Source organism: Balaenoptera physalus, assembly GCF_965194825.1.
Source record: "Balaenoptera physalus genome assembly, chromosome: 3".
Lineage (NCBI taxonomy): Eukaryota > Metazoa > Chordata > Mammalia > Artiodactyla > Balaenopteridae > Balaenoptera > Balaenoptera physalus.
This window is the reverse complement of record NC_138890.1, coordinates 169,853,473-169,868,175: the sequence shown is the minus strand read 5'-3', so window position 1 is coordinate 169,868,175 and position 14,703 is coordinate 169,853,473. Positions and strand designations below refer to the sequence as shown.

Genomic DNA, 14,703 nt, shown 5'->3' with positions numbered 1-14,703 from the left:
AAATCATCTTGGGCATTAATAGTAAGTGCTGTCAATCCCAGTATATGTGAACAAAACTATAATTCAAAAAGATACAGGCATCCCTATGTTCATAGCAGCACTATTCACAATAGCCAAGACATGGAAACAACCTAAATGTCCATTGACAGATGAATGGATAAAGAAGATGTGGTACATATATACAATGGAATACTACTCAGCCATGAAAAAAGACTGAAATAATGCCATTTACAGCAACATGGATGCAACTAGAGATTATCATACTAAGTGAAGTAAGTCAGAAAGAGAAAGACAAATACCATATGACATCACTTATATATGGAATCTAAAATACGACACAAATGAACCTATCTACGAAACAGAAACAGACTCACAGACATAGAGAACAGACTTGTGGTTGCCAAGGGGGAGGGGACGTGGGGGAGGGATGGATTGGGAGTCTGGGATTAGCAGATGCAAACTATTATATATAGAATGAATAAACAACAAGATCCTACTGTAGAGCACAGGGAAATATATTCAATATCCTGTGATAAACCATAATGGAAAATAATATGAAAAAGAATGTGCACATATATACATATATATGTATATTTATATATATATGTGTACCTGAATCACTTTGCTGCACAGCAGAAGTTAACACAACATTATAAATCAACTATATTTCAAATGAAATAAATTAAAAAAAATACTAAGTGCTGTCAGCTAAGACATTGAAAAAAGGCCTCCAAATTAGTCATGATATTAAAGCTGCAAGGCAAAGTAAGCCTGAGTACAGCATGACTCACCCCAGCGGTGGTCTTCCTCTGTGTGTTATGTGAAATTGCCCAATTCCTATAACTGGAGCACATTCTCTAAATTGCGAGCGTGCTGGGTAAACTTTAATCAATAAACAAACAAAAGCAGAATATGGCACTATCGCCTTAAGTGGACATTAAACATTTAAAACTCATTTCGGATACAGTTATGAGATTCAGTAAGCGTGCTGAGAAACACGCTGTCTTGAAGGGTCGCTATTTTCCCCCCTTTATTGGAACAGACATTTAAGCAAACGACAAGGACATAAGTGTGAAGGGTGCGTCTGTCACGGGTCAGGGTGTTTTAGCAGCCACTGCACGAGCAGGGATAAATATTCCAGAACATGCAGTCAAGGGAGTACCCTTGCAAACACAGCAAGCTGTTAGGGCTTGTTGAGCAATGAACTCCACAAGACAAGCGGAGCCCGAAGTGGTAAATATTTTACCAAGGCTGGGAAAAAAGATCCTGCCAGCACCTCCTGCCCAGCCAGGTAAATCAAATCAAGACTTCAATGAAATGTGCTTCCTTGTACTGAGATGTTCCTGCAGACGCTTCCTGAGAAGCCTCCCGTGCAGGGTGCCTCCAACGTATAATGCTAGATCATGAAATTTTAAATGTACCCAGAAACCAAGAGGGTAAACATCAAGATGATCCAGCCCTTCCTTTAGTTCTCTCTTATCAGTGTCTGATCACACCTTCTCAAACTTTCCTGTATTGAGCGCAGAAGAGTGTTGATGGGGCATAACCATGGCCCTGCTCAGCTATAACAGGAGCCATTTCAAGGGCTGACTGGGCTCCAAACAGCCACAGGGAATCTTTTATGTCTGTTTTTGATCAACAGTCTTATCCTTTCTTAAGAGAAGCACTTCCCTCCTAAAGCACCCATACTCTTGGCCCATGGCCTGCATACTCCTTCTCAGCCAAGACGGAGGTCCCCAGGTACTCCCTCCCTCTAACTGCCCTGCATCCTGTGTGCCCTGGCCTCCCTCCCTCTGGGCTGGCTGGAGGTGGGGTCTCCTTCCTGTGAGCTAATCCCTCACCTCTGCCCAATATCCTATCCCCTCCTATAGCCCCGGGGACTTTGCCTAGTCAATTATCTCCCCCTGTCTTTTCTCTCTTCACCAGTACCATTTAAGGATGATTAAGTAATACTCTCTTGAAAGCCGTTCCCTGTCCTCATGTCCCTGCCAACTGAGACAGTAATTCTCTATTTTTATGTCTATTTCTTCCCCTCACATTTATCCCTTCACTCATGAGCATCTAGTTTTATCCCCAGCACTGCTGCCAAACTGCTCTGATAAATGCCGTTTGCTACGGGTTGATGCGTCCACCCCACGCCCACCCAGAGATATGTTGAAGTCCTAACCTCATGCACCTGTGATGATTGTGAACTTATTTGGAAATAGGGCCTTGATGTAATTAATTAAGATGAAGTCATGCTGGGTGAGGGTGGGCCCTAAACCCAATATGACTTGTGTCCTTATAAAAAGAAGAGAAAACAGACACAGAACACAGACGCACAGAGAGAATGCCACGTGACTACAGACTCAGAGAACTGGAGTGATGTGTCCACAAGCCAAAGAACGCCAAGGATTGCTGACAGCCCCCCGAAGCTAAGAAGCGGCCAAGATTCTTCCCTAGAGCTTTCAGAGCGTGGCCCTGGTGACACCTTGCTTTTGGACTTCTAGCCTTCAGAACTGTGAGAGAAGATACTGTGATTGTTTTAAACCACCCAGTTTGTAGTATTTGGTTACAGCAATACTGGGAAACTAGTACACCATTGCTGACAGAGTTTCTGGGAGGGTGACCATCTGTCCCAGTTTTCCCAGAAGATAGTAGGGCTTTCAGTGTTACATCCCAAAAAGTCTCGGGCAAATCAGGATGAGTTTGTCACTCTACCTTCTGGCCCACAGGTGCCTTGAACTGGCTGCATCATGAGACACTCTGACGGCCACCTCCCTCTTGGAAAAGCTCTCCTTTCTTGGTTCCCATGATACCTGCTCTCAGTTAGTTAACTCCAGCCGATGGCAGCTAGGAACTCAGCTTTCTCGATCTGACATCATTTCAGATTCCCCTTCTTTATTTCGTCTGGAATCAACAGCCAAGAACTCAGGGCTCACTCTCAGTGCCTCCTGCCCCCTCCTGTCTTATATCCTCTAAAACATCAACAACTCCCTCTTCACATCTCCAGGATCCACCCAATTCTCTACATTTCTGCTACCACTCCCGCAGCTCAGGCCCTCATCGCTGCTCCCTTTGGTCACAGCAGTGGTCCCAGAATTTGCTCTTCCTGCCGGCATTTCTCCATCCTCCAAGGTGAGCCTGTGCAGACAAGAGGGGGACTTCTTTTTTTTTTTGTTTTAAGACATTGATTATTCTTTTTTAAAAATTTTATTTATTTATTTTTGGCTGTGTTGGGTCTTCGTTTCTGTGCGAGGGCTTTCTCTAGTTGCAGCGAACGAGGGCCACTCTTCATCGCGGTGCGCGGGCCTCTCACTATTGCGGCCTCTCTTGTTGCGGAGCACAGACTCCAGACGTGCAGGCTCAGTAGTTGTGGCTCACGGGCCCAGTTGCTCCGCGGCATGTGGGATCTTCCCAGACCGGGGCTCGAACCCGTGTCCCCTGCATTGGCAGGCAGATTCTCAACCACTGCGCCACCAGGGAAGCCCGAGGGGGACTTCTTGAGATGCCTTTTGATGCCGTGCATTATTGAATCCTCACTGTAAATTTCATCTCCCTCTACTTCCGCTCTGTAATCTGAACTAAGATTTCATGGTTTACTGTACTCGACACTTGCCAAAAACTGCTGTGCTCCCCTCATGAGATTCATAAACACCTTCTAACAATCATCTGGGACTCAGCTCTGGCGTTGCTGCATCCTAGAAAACCTCCTTAACCATTCCTCTACACCCCAGGCTGTCTGCTTCAGACACCCCTTCCCTGGGCTCACACAGCACCCGGCAAAGAGAGGACCCTTAATACAATGTAATGTAACGGTCCTTTTGGTTTATATTCCTCAAGATATTCTAGACCCTTAACAGGAACTAGGTTTTTTACCTCTATCTCCTCCATATTAGCACAGACCCCGGTACATATATAGGCAGTTATTAAATATCTGTTGAATGTTCAGTCCAAATTTTAAAAATGAAAATTAGAAGTATGTTGAGATGCCATTTATGAGCTATGGGGTTTTCCCAAATCCCACAGCTTAACAGTGCACTCTGTTGGAAAGTCTAGTGCGAAACAGATACTCCTATCCAGGGCAATGAGAATGCAAAATGGTGCAACCTTCATGAAAGGGAATCAGGCAGTTATCTAGCAAAACCACAACTGCAGTCACCCCGTGACCCAGCAATCCCAATTCCAGGAATCTCTGTCAATGTTACACTTGCAAAAATATCAAAAGTGCAGGAGGCACTACACATTGTAACACTATACATGATCACTTCTCCCAGCAGGGAGTTGCTGAGTAGACTAGAGTTCATTACATAGAGGAGAGCTATGTGACTATGAGAAGAAGTGACATAAATCCATACTACTGGGACGTGGACTCCAGGGTATATCATGATGTCAAAAAATGCCAGATAGAGAAAACTCTGTATATATGCTACTTTTTAAGAAAAGAGGGTATGAATATATATGTGCATGTGTATGTGTGTGTGGAGTTTGGTTTATATTTAAAAAGAAGCATAAACTATAAACTATAAGTAAAAGGTGAGCTAAAGGCAGAGAGAGTGAACAAGGTAAGGAAAACAGTTTCTCTGAACACCGCTTGTTTTATTAATTTGACTTTAAAACACTACAGAATAATGTAATGTACATTTTGAAAACCTCGAAAAATCAAGTGAAATTAAACAAATGAAATTAACTGGATTTTGAGTTGGGGGCACAACCCTACAAAGGGAAATTCTTTCAATTTCAAGGTGCTAATTTTGCTTCAATTTTCTGGTGAGATTTATACGCTGAGGACTAAAAGAAAAGAAGAAAAATCATCCGAAAGGGTTTTCTGTAATCAACAAGGACTAAAGTTGCACAGAACTGTTATTCTGAAATGACTAAGTATGTATTACAGGAAAAGGCAAAGGAATAATTATGCTGACCTGCAGAGACAGGATTCTGTGCACAGGAGAGAAAGATAGAGACATAAAATGGAAGAGGATCAGAAAGTCTCTAGAGTCCTGGAGATGAGCTGGAAGTTTCCAGAGCAACTTCTGGTGCGTTTTAAAGAACGCTTTCCTTAGCTCTATACACTGAAAACACCTGACTTTGATCACCCCTATGCTTGAATCAGATAAAAATGGCTGATTCTCAGGTCAATGGAAGGAAATGGATAAGAGGAGTCTTATTATCCCAGAGAATAATCAAGCCATCCAAGGCCACTTGGGTTGTTGCCAAAGAACTCAGGGGCCAACCTCAAGAGGCTCCCCTAGGCCTGAAATGTGACGATTTCACCATCTGTAAGAACATAAGCTGCAAGTGATGGAAATATACCAAATATTGAAATCCATGTATTAAAAATAATTCTAATAACCACTTTTTAAAAAAAAAAAAGCAAACATAACATTTTATTTGTCCCCTCTGGATAATGTTGGAGAACCAACTAAGCAGGCTCTTTACAAAAATGGTAAAGGGAAGAAAAATAAGCATTCACTCTGCCTTTCCTATGTCAGTTGCATCCTCAGGATATTCAAATAGTTGAGGAGGGAAAGTTACTTTATGTAGAAATATTTTACCCATTAAATGCAAAAAGAATTGTAAAATTAAAAACTCCCAGTTTTTCACCCACGAATGAATCAGGAGATTTAGGCCGTGATCCTCGATGACTGATCAATTCACATCCCGATGAAGGACGCAGCACCATCCGTGACACAGCAGAGACACCTGAATCTGGGCAGCCTCTGGATATCACTACTAATTTACAGACACATTCAGGACAGAAGAGCGTCCGAATGACAGCAATGGGAAGCGCTGGGTAAACCCTGGACTATGGAAACTCCGCAAGACGATGGACTCAAGTTTCTTTAAAAATTAATTTGCAAGGGGAGAGCAACAACAACAAAACACAGCGAAGGATGAAGAGACTCAAGACATACACCAGCCAACTGCAATAGACGACACCAGCCAACTGCAATAGACGACACCAGCCAACTGCAAGAGATGAAGGTCCTTCCGTTCCTGACTCAGTTCAACCGTTACCAGAACAAGGCACAAGCATTCCTGGGACCATCAGGGCTCTCACAGGACTCACTGGATGTTTGCTAATTTTATGGCATTGGTTTTTGTCTGGGTTTCTGATGTTTTGGTGTGATTATGGCTTTATGAATTCCTTATCTTTGATAGCCAAGAAGGGAAATATTATGGCACTATTGTATCATTTCTTGAATTTGCTTCAAAATAATTTGGTGAATGTGGGTAGAGCATGGGTGGGGATATACATGAAAAAAGTGGGCCAGGGATTAATAAATACAGGGGCTGGGTGTTCCTTAGACTCTTCTATTTTTGTATATATTTCAAATCTTTTTGTGATATAAAAGTTACAAAATAACAGACTACAAAACTATTCATTGGATGAATTATTAAAATACAATGTCTGATTAATTATACTCAGTTTCATGATATAAGAGCAAGTTCCTTGAGGACAGAGACAAAGACTAGTTTACTTATCACCTTAAATGCTTAGAAATGTCCAGGGTGTAAAGAACCCTAAATAAATTTTGATGAATTAAAGAATAAAAGAATGTGTATACACACTAATCAATTGATCCTACAGATATGTAGGCATATTTGAGACAGTAAACCAATTCTGTCTGCCACGCAATGCCAGACAGAGACAAAGGCGTACATTGTGTGGTGGGACTAAGGCTTTGTTGGGAAATGCTGAAATGAAGAATTTTTTGTTTGGTTTGGTTTTGTTGTTATTTCTGTGGGTCACATTTTTCTCCCCGGTTCAAATGCCTAGGAGGCTGACAGCACCTGTTAAGTAAAAGTGGCCTCAACAATGGGACTTTCTGCCTATGATTATTCTGAGCTTGGATTCTTCTTAAGATGGTGATCAGTTTCAGAATATGAAACTCTTGTAATGGGGGATTTTGTATTTTTGCTCTGATTTTAAACAATGTCTAAAACAAGACTCACAGAATAATAGAGTGATAACCAGTGCTATTATGAGTATGGAACGAGCATTTAAATGGTGCCTTTGCAATCAGAGCGTGCTCGACCCTCACCTTTATAGGAAATGACCGGGTGCTCTGCTCTCTGGCACTGAGATGTGTCTGTCTCCGGCTGGGCGAGTCTCCACCATCCCAGGCTTGAGAAGAGCCACACAATGACGTAGGGTCCCTTCATGGTGGGCAGGAGACCTTAGGCTCTGGACACTTGTCTTTAACCAGAAGCTCGTCGTCCCGTCATGTGGGGAAAGTGCCTAAAACACGCAAAAGAGAACAAGTGCGTTAACATGGGTTCACGTTTTCTGGTGGGTGGTCTTTCAGTAAAGCCCCATCACGCCCTTTAAAAAAAAAGAGCCTTGCCGTGCTTGGACAAACACACCTTTTTCTAGGAGATATTTCAGAAATGTGTGAGTAATGATGTATGTCTCAATCTAGACCTCTTTTCCTCCCAATAATTTTATGAGATAAGCCATTGACTATAAAAGAAGGAATGTTCAAGTTTAAGCTCTATCAAGTTGTCATCATCCCCACCCCCGTGAAGAATTCGGTTTCAGAGTTGTGATCATCGATTGGTTTTCCCTTGGAACATCATTCTTGCCCCCTCATGCAAATGCAGATCTATATGTGGAAGCCCTAAGAATCCCTCCCCTTCCCTTTTCAAAATACAAAAGCCCCTATTAAATAAGGCCATGACCGTTGTCTGTCCTTGACTAATAACCTGATTAACACTATGCTACCCAACTCTTAAAAATCATCCACAGTGGGTGCATTTCTCCTTTGAAATTTACAGATGACCTGCCTGCAAAGTTTTTGGCTAGAGATCAAGTGTGCATCAAATAAAACCTAGATGGAGCACCTACTGGGTGAAATGAAATGGCCGTGCTGGGAGCAGGGAAACTTTAAAGATTACGAATAATTTAAAAGATTAATAAGCTTTAAAATAAGATAGGCTCATAAAAATAACTATAATCCAAGCTGTTAGAAAATCATAAAAAAGAAGCAGGAGCGCTATGGGGGTTAGGAGAGAGAGTACGACTGCTATTTAGAGAGATCAAGAGTGGGTCAAAGGAAGACTTCATATTTGAGTTTAATAGTAGAGGATAAAGAGGATTTCAACAGATGGAGACTTCTGGAAGTAATCCAGGAGAGGATGAAAGGATGCACTTGAGGGCCAAGAGGAATGAGTAGGCAACATGTGTTTACTGTACTTGACCCCAGGGGATAGAAAGGGGAGAACTGGAAAGCAGCTTAGAGAGAATGTTGGGTTAAGATTTGGACGGTGAATGATACTAAGGTCTGAGGTCTCTGTTCTTAGGCAATAAGCTACCACAGTATATTAACATTAGAAGAAATAGTAATCATTCTCACCATAGCATACATAGGAAATCGGCTAAAGAAGAGCATAAAGGTCGAGAAGTTAAATTGAAGATACAGCAATTGTTCAGAAGAGAAAGAAAGGAAGCTGTGACTTCAGGTGAGGTCAATGTGAACAGAAATTAAGGCAAACCCAGCAAACACTCAGTGTGATGGGTAAGGCAAAGTACAGAAAATTAAAGATGCCCACAGCTTCTTCGACCTTCCTCCCACTGAAGGCTGGATCTTCACCCCCTCTCTTGAATCTGGGTTGGCTCTCTGACTGCTGTGCTCAGTCAGATACAACAGAAGTGATGGTACCCTAGTTTCCAAGCCCATACCCTAAGAGGCTAGCAGTTTCTACTTCCTGTCTCCTCTGGGGCACTGAGACACTGGGTCAGAAGTGATGGTACCCTAGTTTCCAAGCCCATACCCTAAGAGGCTAGCAGTTTCTACTTCCTGTCTCCTCTGGGGCACTGAGACACTGGGTCAGAAGCCCATTGTCCCTGAAACTGCCATGCCAGGGAGACCACATATAGGTCCTCCTGGTGATGTTTCCGACTAAGCCCAGCTTCCCAACCAGCCCCACCAAGGCACCTGATATATGAGTAAAGTCGAAACCCACTGAGTGACTTTAGTATCACAAGAGCAAAGAAATCAACTAGTTGAGCGCTGTCCAATTTCCTAACCCCCGAAGTGTGAAATATAATAAATGGTTGTTGTTCTAATCTGTTAAATTGGGAGGAACAGAAAGCAAAGAGGCACAGATGGACTGAAGATAAAGAATGTGAGTCACTTTGAGGACAGTCATGCCATTTTTTAAAATATGATAATCAACAGAAGAAGTTTTAGAGGAGGATATGATCATTTGGTTTTGGGCATGTTGGGTTTAAGATGCTAAGAGAATATTTAAGGAAATGTAGCAGATTGTGGAAAATCCAGGTTGGATGCTCAGGAAAAAAAAGAATTCAGAGACAGCATATAATCTTTGGAATGTTTAAAATCATGGGTGTGGTTGAGACTCACCAAGGGAAAGCATGAGAGAAAAAAAGGGCTAAAGAGAAGTGAATATTTAGAATTTGTTCAAGAAAAGTAACCACACGAAGATGAGACAAGAGAACAGATATAGCGCATCAAGTGAACACAGCACCATGGGAGCCAAGTTAAGTTGGAGGATAGAAATAACACATTTTAAAAAGAGGTCTCAAATGTAAAATAGATAGCTAGTGGAAAGCAGCTGCATCGCACAGGGAGATCAACTCGGTACCAAAGCACCTAGAGGGGTGGGATAGAGAGGGTGGGAGGGAGACACAAGAGGCAGGGGATATAGGGATATATGTATACATATAGCTGACTCACTTTGTTATACAGCAGAAATGAATACAACATTGTAAAGCAATTATACTCCAATAAAGATGTTAAAAAAATTTTTTTAATAAAAAATAAAAATAAAAAGAGGCCTCATCCACTGTACCCTGATGAGGTAGAGCGAAGACTACTGGCTTTAGTCAAAGGACAGTCAATGGTCAACTTTGGGGTCAGTTTTAGAAAAACAGGAGACAGAATCCATGACATGAGAAACCAAGAAGAGAACAGATGAAGCAAAAGTGGGGCAGAATATCTGTGGTACCTTGAATGCTAGGTAACCCCAGAAAATTCAATGAAATCAGGTAAGCACTGAAGGACCAAAGTTCAGAAAAGTTTAGGGTACAGAAAACAGATCATTAAATGTGGCTTCTTTTCTGAGGAGTGGTGAGTGGAGAAGAGATTGTAGATTTAAGAGGGAGAGGTGGTATAAGATCCAGAAAAACAGGGGTGGCAAACTATTAAGGTTCCAGTAAAGAGGGTGGTTATGAAAGGGAGGAGAGGGGCCTCTTCTTTAAAAAGGGGTGTGCACACGAATACATGGTGAGATGTCAAGATGGAGAAAACACGAAGTGGAGGGTACATCGAATTTCACAGTCTCCATATTTTGCGCCCCATTGACTCAATCCTCCCATGGATGGAAATGTTCAAATTAGGCAGAGAAAAAAGTGAAGGGGCTGCAAATCATGATGAGGCAAGAGTATGGTTTCTGGAGGAGGGAGAGAGTCTGAGCATGAACGTGGAGGAAGGAATGGAGAGGAAAACTGGGAGCCAAGGATACATCTGTCCAATGGGTCCATAATCCCTGACCAGGCCAGTACATTGTAATGGACAATGGAGGCACACGTGCTATTTTCTCCTGGGTTATAAAGTTAAAAGTATGATTAATTTCACTCTTGGAAAAGGGGTCACAGTCTGCAAAACTGGAGACTGCTCTTGAACTCCAGTCTGGAGGCAAATACATGAAGCAGCCCATCTTTCTTCTCCCTCTGACCTGAGACTTACGACATGACATTTTACCAAATGACATATCTTAATAGGAGTTTGGGATTAACACATAGACACTACTATACATAAAATAGATAATCAACAAGGACCTATACTGTACAGCACAGGGAACTCTACTCAATATTCTGTAATAACCTATATGGGGAAAGAATCTGAAAAAGAATGGCTAGATGTATATGTAGAACTGAATGACTTTGCTGTACACCTGAAACTAACACAACATTGTAAATCAACTATATTCCAACATAAAATAAGAAATTAAGTTTAAAAAGAGTTAACACCTGTTAGAGGCGTTTTATTTTATTTTTTTATTTTTATTTTTTGGCTGCGTTGGGTCTTCATTGCTGCGTGTGGGCTTTCTCTAGCTGTGGCGATCAGGGGCTATTCTTTGTTGTGGTGCGCGGGCATCTCATTGTGGTGTGCGGGCATCTCATTGTGGTGCGCGGGCATCTCATTGTGGTGGCTTCTCTTGCTGTGGAGCATGGGCTCTAGGCGCACGGGCTATTGTGGTACACGGGCTTAGTTGCTCTGTGGCATGTAGGATCTTCCCGGACCAGGGCTCGAACCTGTGTCCCCTGCACTGGCAGGCGGATTCTTAACCACTAAACCACCAGGGAAGTCCTGCTAAAGATGTTTTAGATGTAATTTTGATCTGTTCAGAGCAAGGAGATTTGGAGCACCCTCACCAGTCCACTTGGGAAAGGGCTGCAGGTAGAGTATCACTGCCCCACATCAAAACAAAATGGTGATGATAAAAAATTATGGGAAGGATAATGAAAGTAGCAGTGAACTCTCAGCAAGTGCTAGCTAGCTCTGTGGCAGGCAGGACACCAAGCAATTACACCCACACCTGGCACCCAAGAGGCACCCAGAGCAGCGTCTCTGACACATCAACTCCCACTGAACAGAAATCCATCACAGAAATGGACGGGAGCACGGCCATCTCGACCTCTGAGACTGAGCTCAGGTCACCCTCGGGCTAAAAGCAAACTCCTCTCTTGCAGATAGTTTTCAGTGTGTCAGACCCAAGCCAACACAGAATCCCCTTCTGTTAACCATGAAACAAGTTATACAGACAACTGCCAATTGGACCTGTCCTATATTTCCAATAGCCATGCATTCCCATCTCAATCCTAACATCTTGCCTCCCGAAGGAAAGGTGAAGAAGAATAACACAAGTGCCTGAAACGTTACTTCCCTGGGATGTTGAAACTGATGATTAGAGAAGAAAACGCCCTGCCAAGTGAAAGAGCTGCTAAAATAGGATAGACCCATGGTCCTATGGGGATGAGATGAAATTATATGTTTGCCACGTTAAGCTAAGGGAAGCACATTTAATGAGAACAGGTGATTTTTAGAAGTTTATAATTTTCAGACTATAACACGTTACCTTTTTTCTTAAAATAAAGGTACTGTAAACAGTCAGCCTGGTAAGGTACCAGGGAGGGGTGTTCACAGTTTTCATTTAGATCAGGGTTTTCTGAGCATCCTACCATGCAAAGCTAACTCGTTGAATAGTCCTTTACTCAAAACAGGCTCAGATCTAAATATCAGGTCCTTCCATCCTGGACTCTCACCTCTCAGTGGGATATGGTGGGGTGGGGAGAAGCATATTTATATCAGAGATTTCAGTGCTCAATCTATTGACGTTTCGAGCCAGGTAATTCTTTGTTCTGGGAGCTGTTCTGTGCATTTAGCTGCATCCCTGGCCTCTCCACCCACTAGATGCCAGTAGCAACCCCCCAATCTGTGCCAACCAAAATTGGCTCCAGACTTTGTCAAATCGCCCTGGATGAGAATCTCTCATTTGTATGTATCAAAATACCTCTCCCTCTTTAGAAATTAAATAAGCTATCGTCACTTGAAAGATTATTTTTAAATATGCTTATATAAATCACCCAACTGAATTCGTATCGAGTCATTTCAGCAAAATTTCAATAAAAACGAAAGTCACGTTAATTATAACTATTTGCTACATCGGGGAAATACATGATGAAGGAATTTTCAAAGGATCAACTTCAATAAAAGTTGTTCGAATTTCATCCTACCACCTCTGGAAAATTAAAAATATGTTTGGTGACTTAATACTGAACAAGTTGATTTTGCCAATAGGAAGATTTATTACAGCAGGCCACTTTGGGCTACAAAACAGAAGCATTTTTATTGCATCTACTTCAAAATCCCTGAAGCCTTCCCTTTAGTTTCCTGATGTGGGAGTAGGTTCTCTCTATAAGCTTGATCTAAATAAGCAAAACTCCGTATATACATGTTTGTGCAATAAATAACATTTCTCATTCACACCCACACTGCAAATGAATAGGCTTTGGCGAATAGAAAATAACTGTTCCTTTTAGTTAAAAAAAACTGCTGTCAGATAAAATAGAAATCAAAAGAATGAAAGCTTACACAAGAAGTTTTGCTTCAGGTACAAAGTCTAACTAGTGATTAATAAAAACAGATCCAAAATAAGCTTCATGTACTTTTTTTCAGGGGAGGCTGGTGTTCCTCTGAGTCTTTGACCCACTGCAAAGTTGGAAGTGGCCAGATCCATGGGCGCAACTCAGAGAGTCCACAGAAACTCTGCCAGCCCGGCTCCTACCCGATGGCTTTAGGACCTCCACTGCAGACAAGGTGGAGAAGTCAGGTGAGAGAACTGACCAATGAGCTGCTCGGAGAGGACCAGGAAGCCGAGCCCCACACCCACTGGAGCACAGCAGCCCTTTGGAGGATACTTCGCGTGCGCATCTCAACTGTAAAAAGTTACAGTCTGTTGTAACATCAGAAGCACAACGACAGGATTTATAAGAAGGGGATGGACAGCTCTTCTGAAAGGTCTGTGTTTGCCCTCATCTTTCCATCCATCTCTTGGCCCTATTCCATGGGATCAGATGAAACACTCCCCCAGAGAACTAAAGCCCCAGCCCGAACCGAAAGCAGCAGAACCACTGAAGAAATCAGTCCATCATCTGAACAAACCATGGAGCCTCATTCCCGCACACCCTGGCACAGCCAAACATGGTGTTACGACATCTACTGCACAGTCGTCAGCTGCTGCCAGGTAAACAGCCTTGCCCTATTCAAACCCTCTCAGGATTTTCCACTGCTTTCCGAAGAGAATACTCTGCCCTTCCACCAATGAACCAACTCCTCCTAATTTCACCTCCACTACTCCCAGTGCCAGGGCTTCCCTTCAGCCCCTCCAGCCTAGCCACGGTCCTCCGGGTAAGCCTTGCACACTCTTTGCATGTTTGCTGATGCCTCGGGCCCCACTTCTGCCCCGAGTCTTCCCACTACCCAAGGTCAAGGCTGGCCTCCACCTTCTGCACACACAGCGGCCGCCTACTCCAGCCAAAGTGGCAGATCCTTCCTGGGAAACCCTGATGAACCAATTACAGTGCCTGCCTCCTCATCAAGGGTTCCATGGAAAGTCATATAACCTTTCGCATTTCTAAGCTTTGACGTCTCCTTCGTATCGTAAACAAGCTAGGGGTTGAACACGCAGTTACAGCCCCAAATGTATGCATTCCAACAAGCTGAATCGGCCATCTGAATGAATCAGAAATCACGTAGCCGACGTTCTCTTTAGCATCACCAGAACTCACCCATCCCTTGCCCCTGAACAAGCACCATTGTCGGATGGTTTATGCAGCCCCTTGGCACACAGGAGGCAGGAAGTGAGTCAACAACTCACTGAATCTGAGAGGTGGAAGGGCCGGCTGAAATCACCTCATCTCTCCCTTCACTTTGCAGCAGAGAAAGCGAAGGCTCAAATGGATTGAGCGGATCTTACAGGTTAAGGTAAGATCAAGTGCGCGGTGTCAGGCCATCTCAAAACAGGAGCAAAACCCTCTGGCCCTTTGCCTGGCACACTCAGCCTTCCTGCTCACACTGGTAAAAACCACACATTTATGGCCACAAGTTCAAACAACCCGAATTACCCCCAGAAACATAGTCTTCTCCCCAGAGTAAAGCATAAGAGATGAACCCATGGCCTGGAAACAGGGGGCAT

General features: G+C 43.1%; 1 protein-coding gene across 5 annotated transcripts in view; it reads right to left on the bottom strand.

The window, feature by feature from the left end:
- Positions 1 to 14,703, bottom strand: part of SEMA5A (semaphorin 5A) — a 537,896-nt gene that overhangs the window by 355,909 nt on the left and 167,284 nt on the right. For all 5 annotated transcript variants that reach the window (XM_082454374.1, XM_082454372.1, XM_082454375.1 and 2 more), the window contains one exon: positions 7,026 to 7,222. In XM_082454374.1, coding sequence (XP_082310500.1) covers positions 7,026 to 7,146 — 121 coding nt within the window. In that variant the 5' untranslated portion in view covers positions 7,147 to 7,222. The remainder of the gene's footprint in view (positions 1 to 7,025; positions 7,223 to 14,703) is intronic.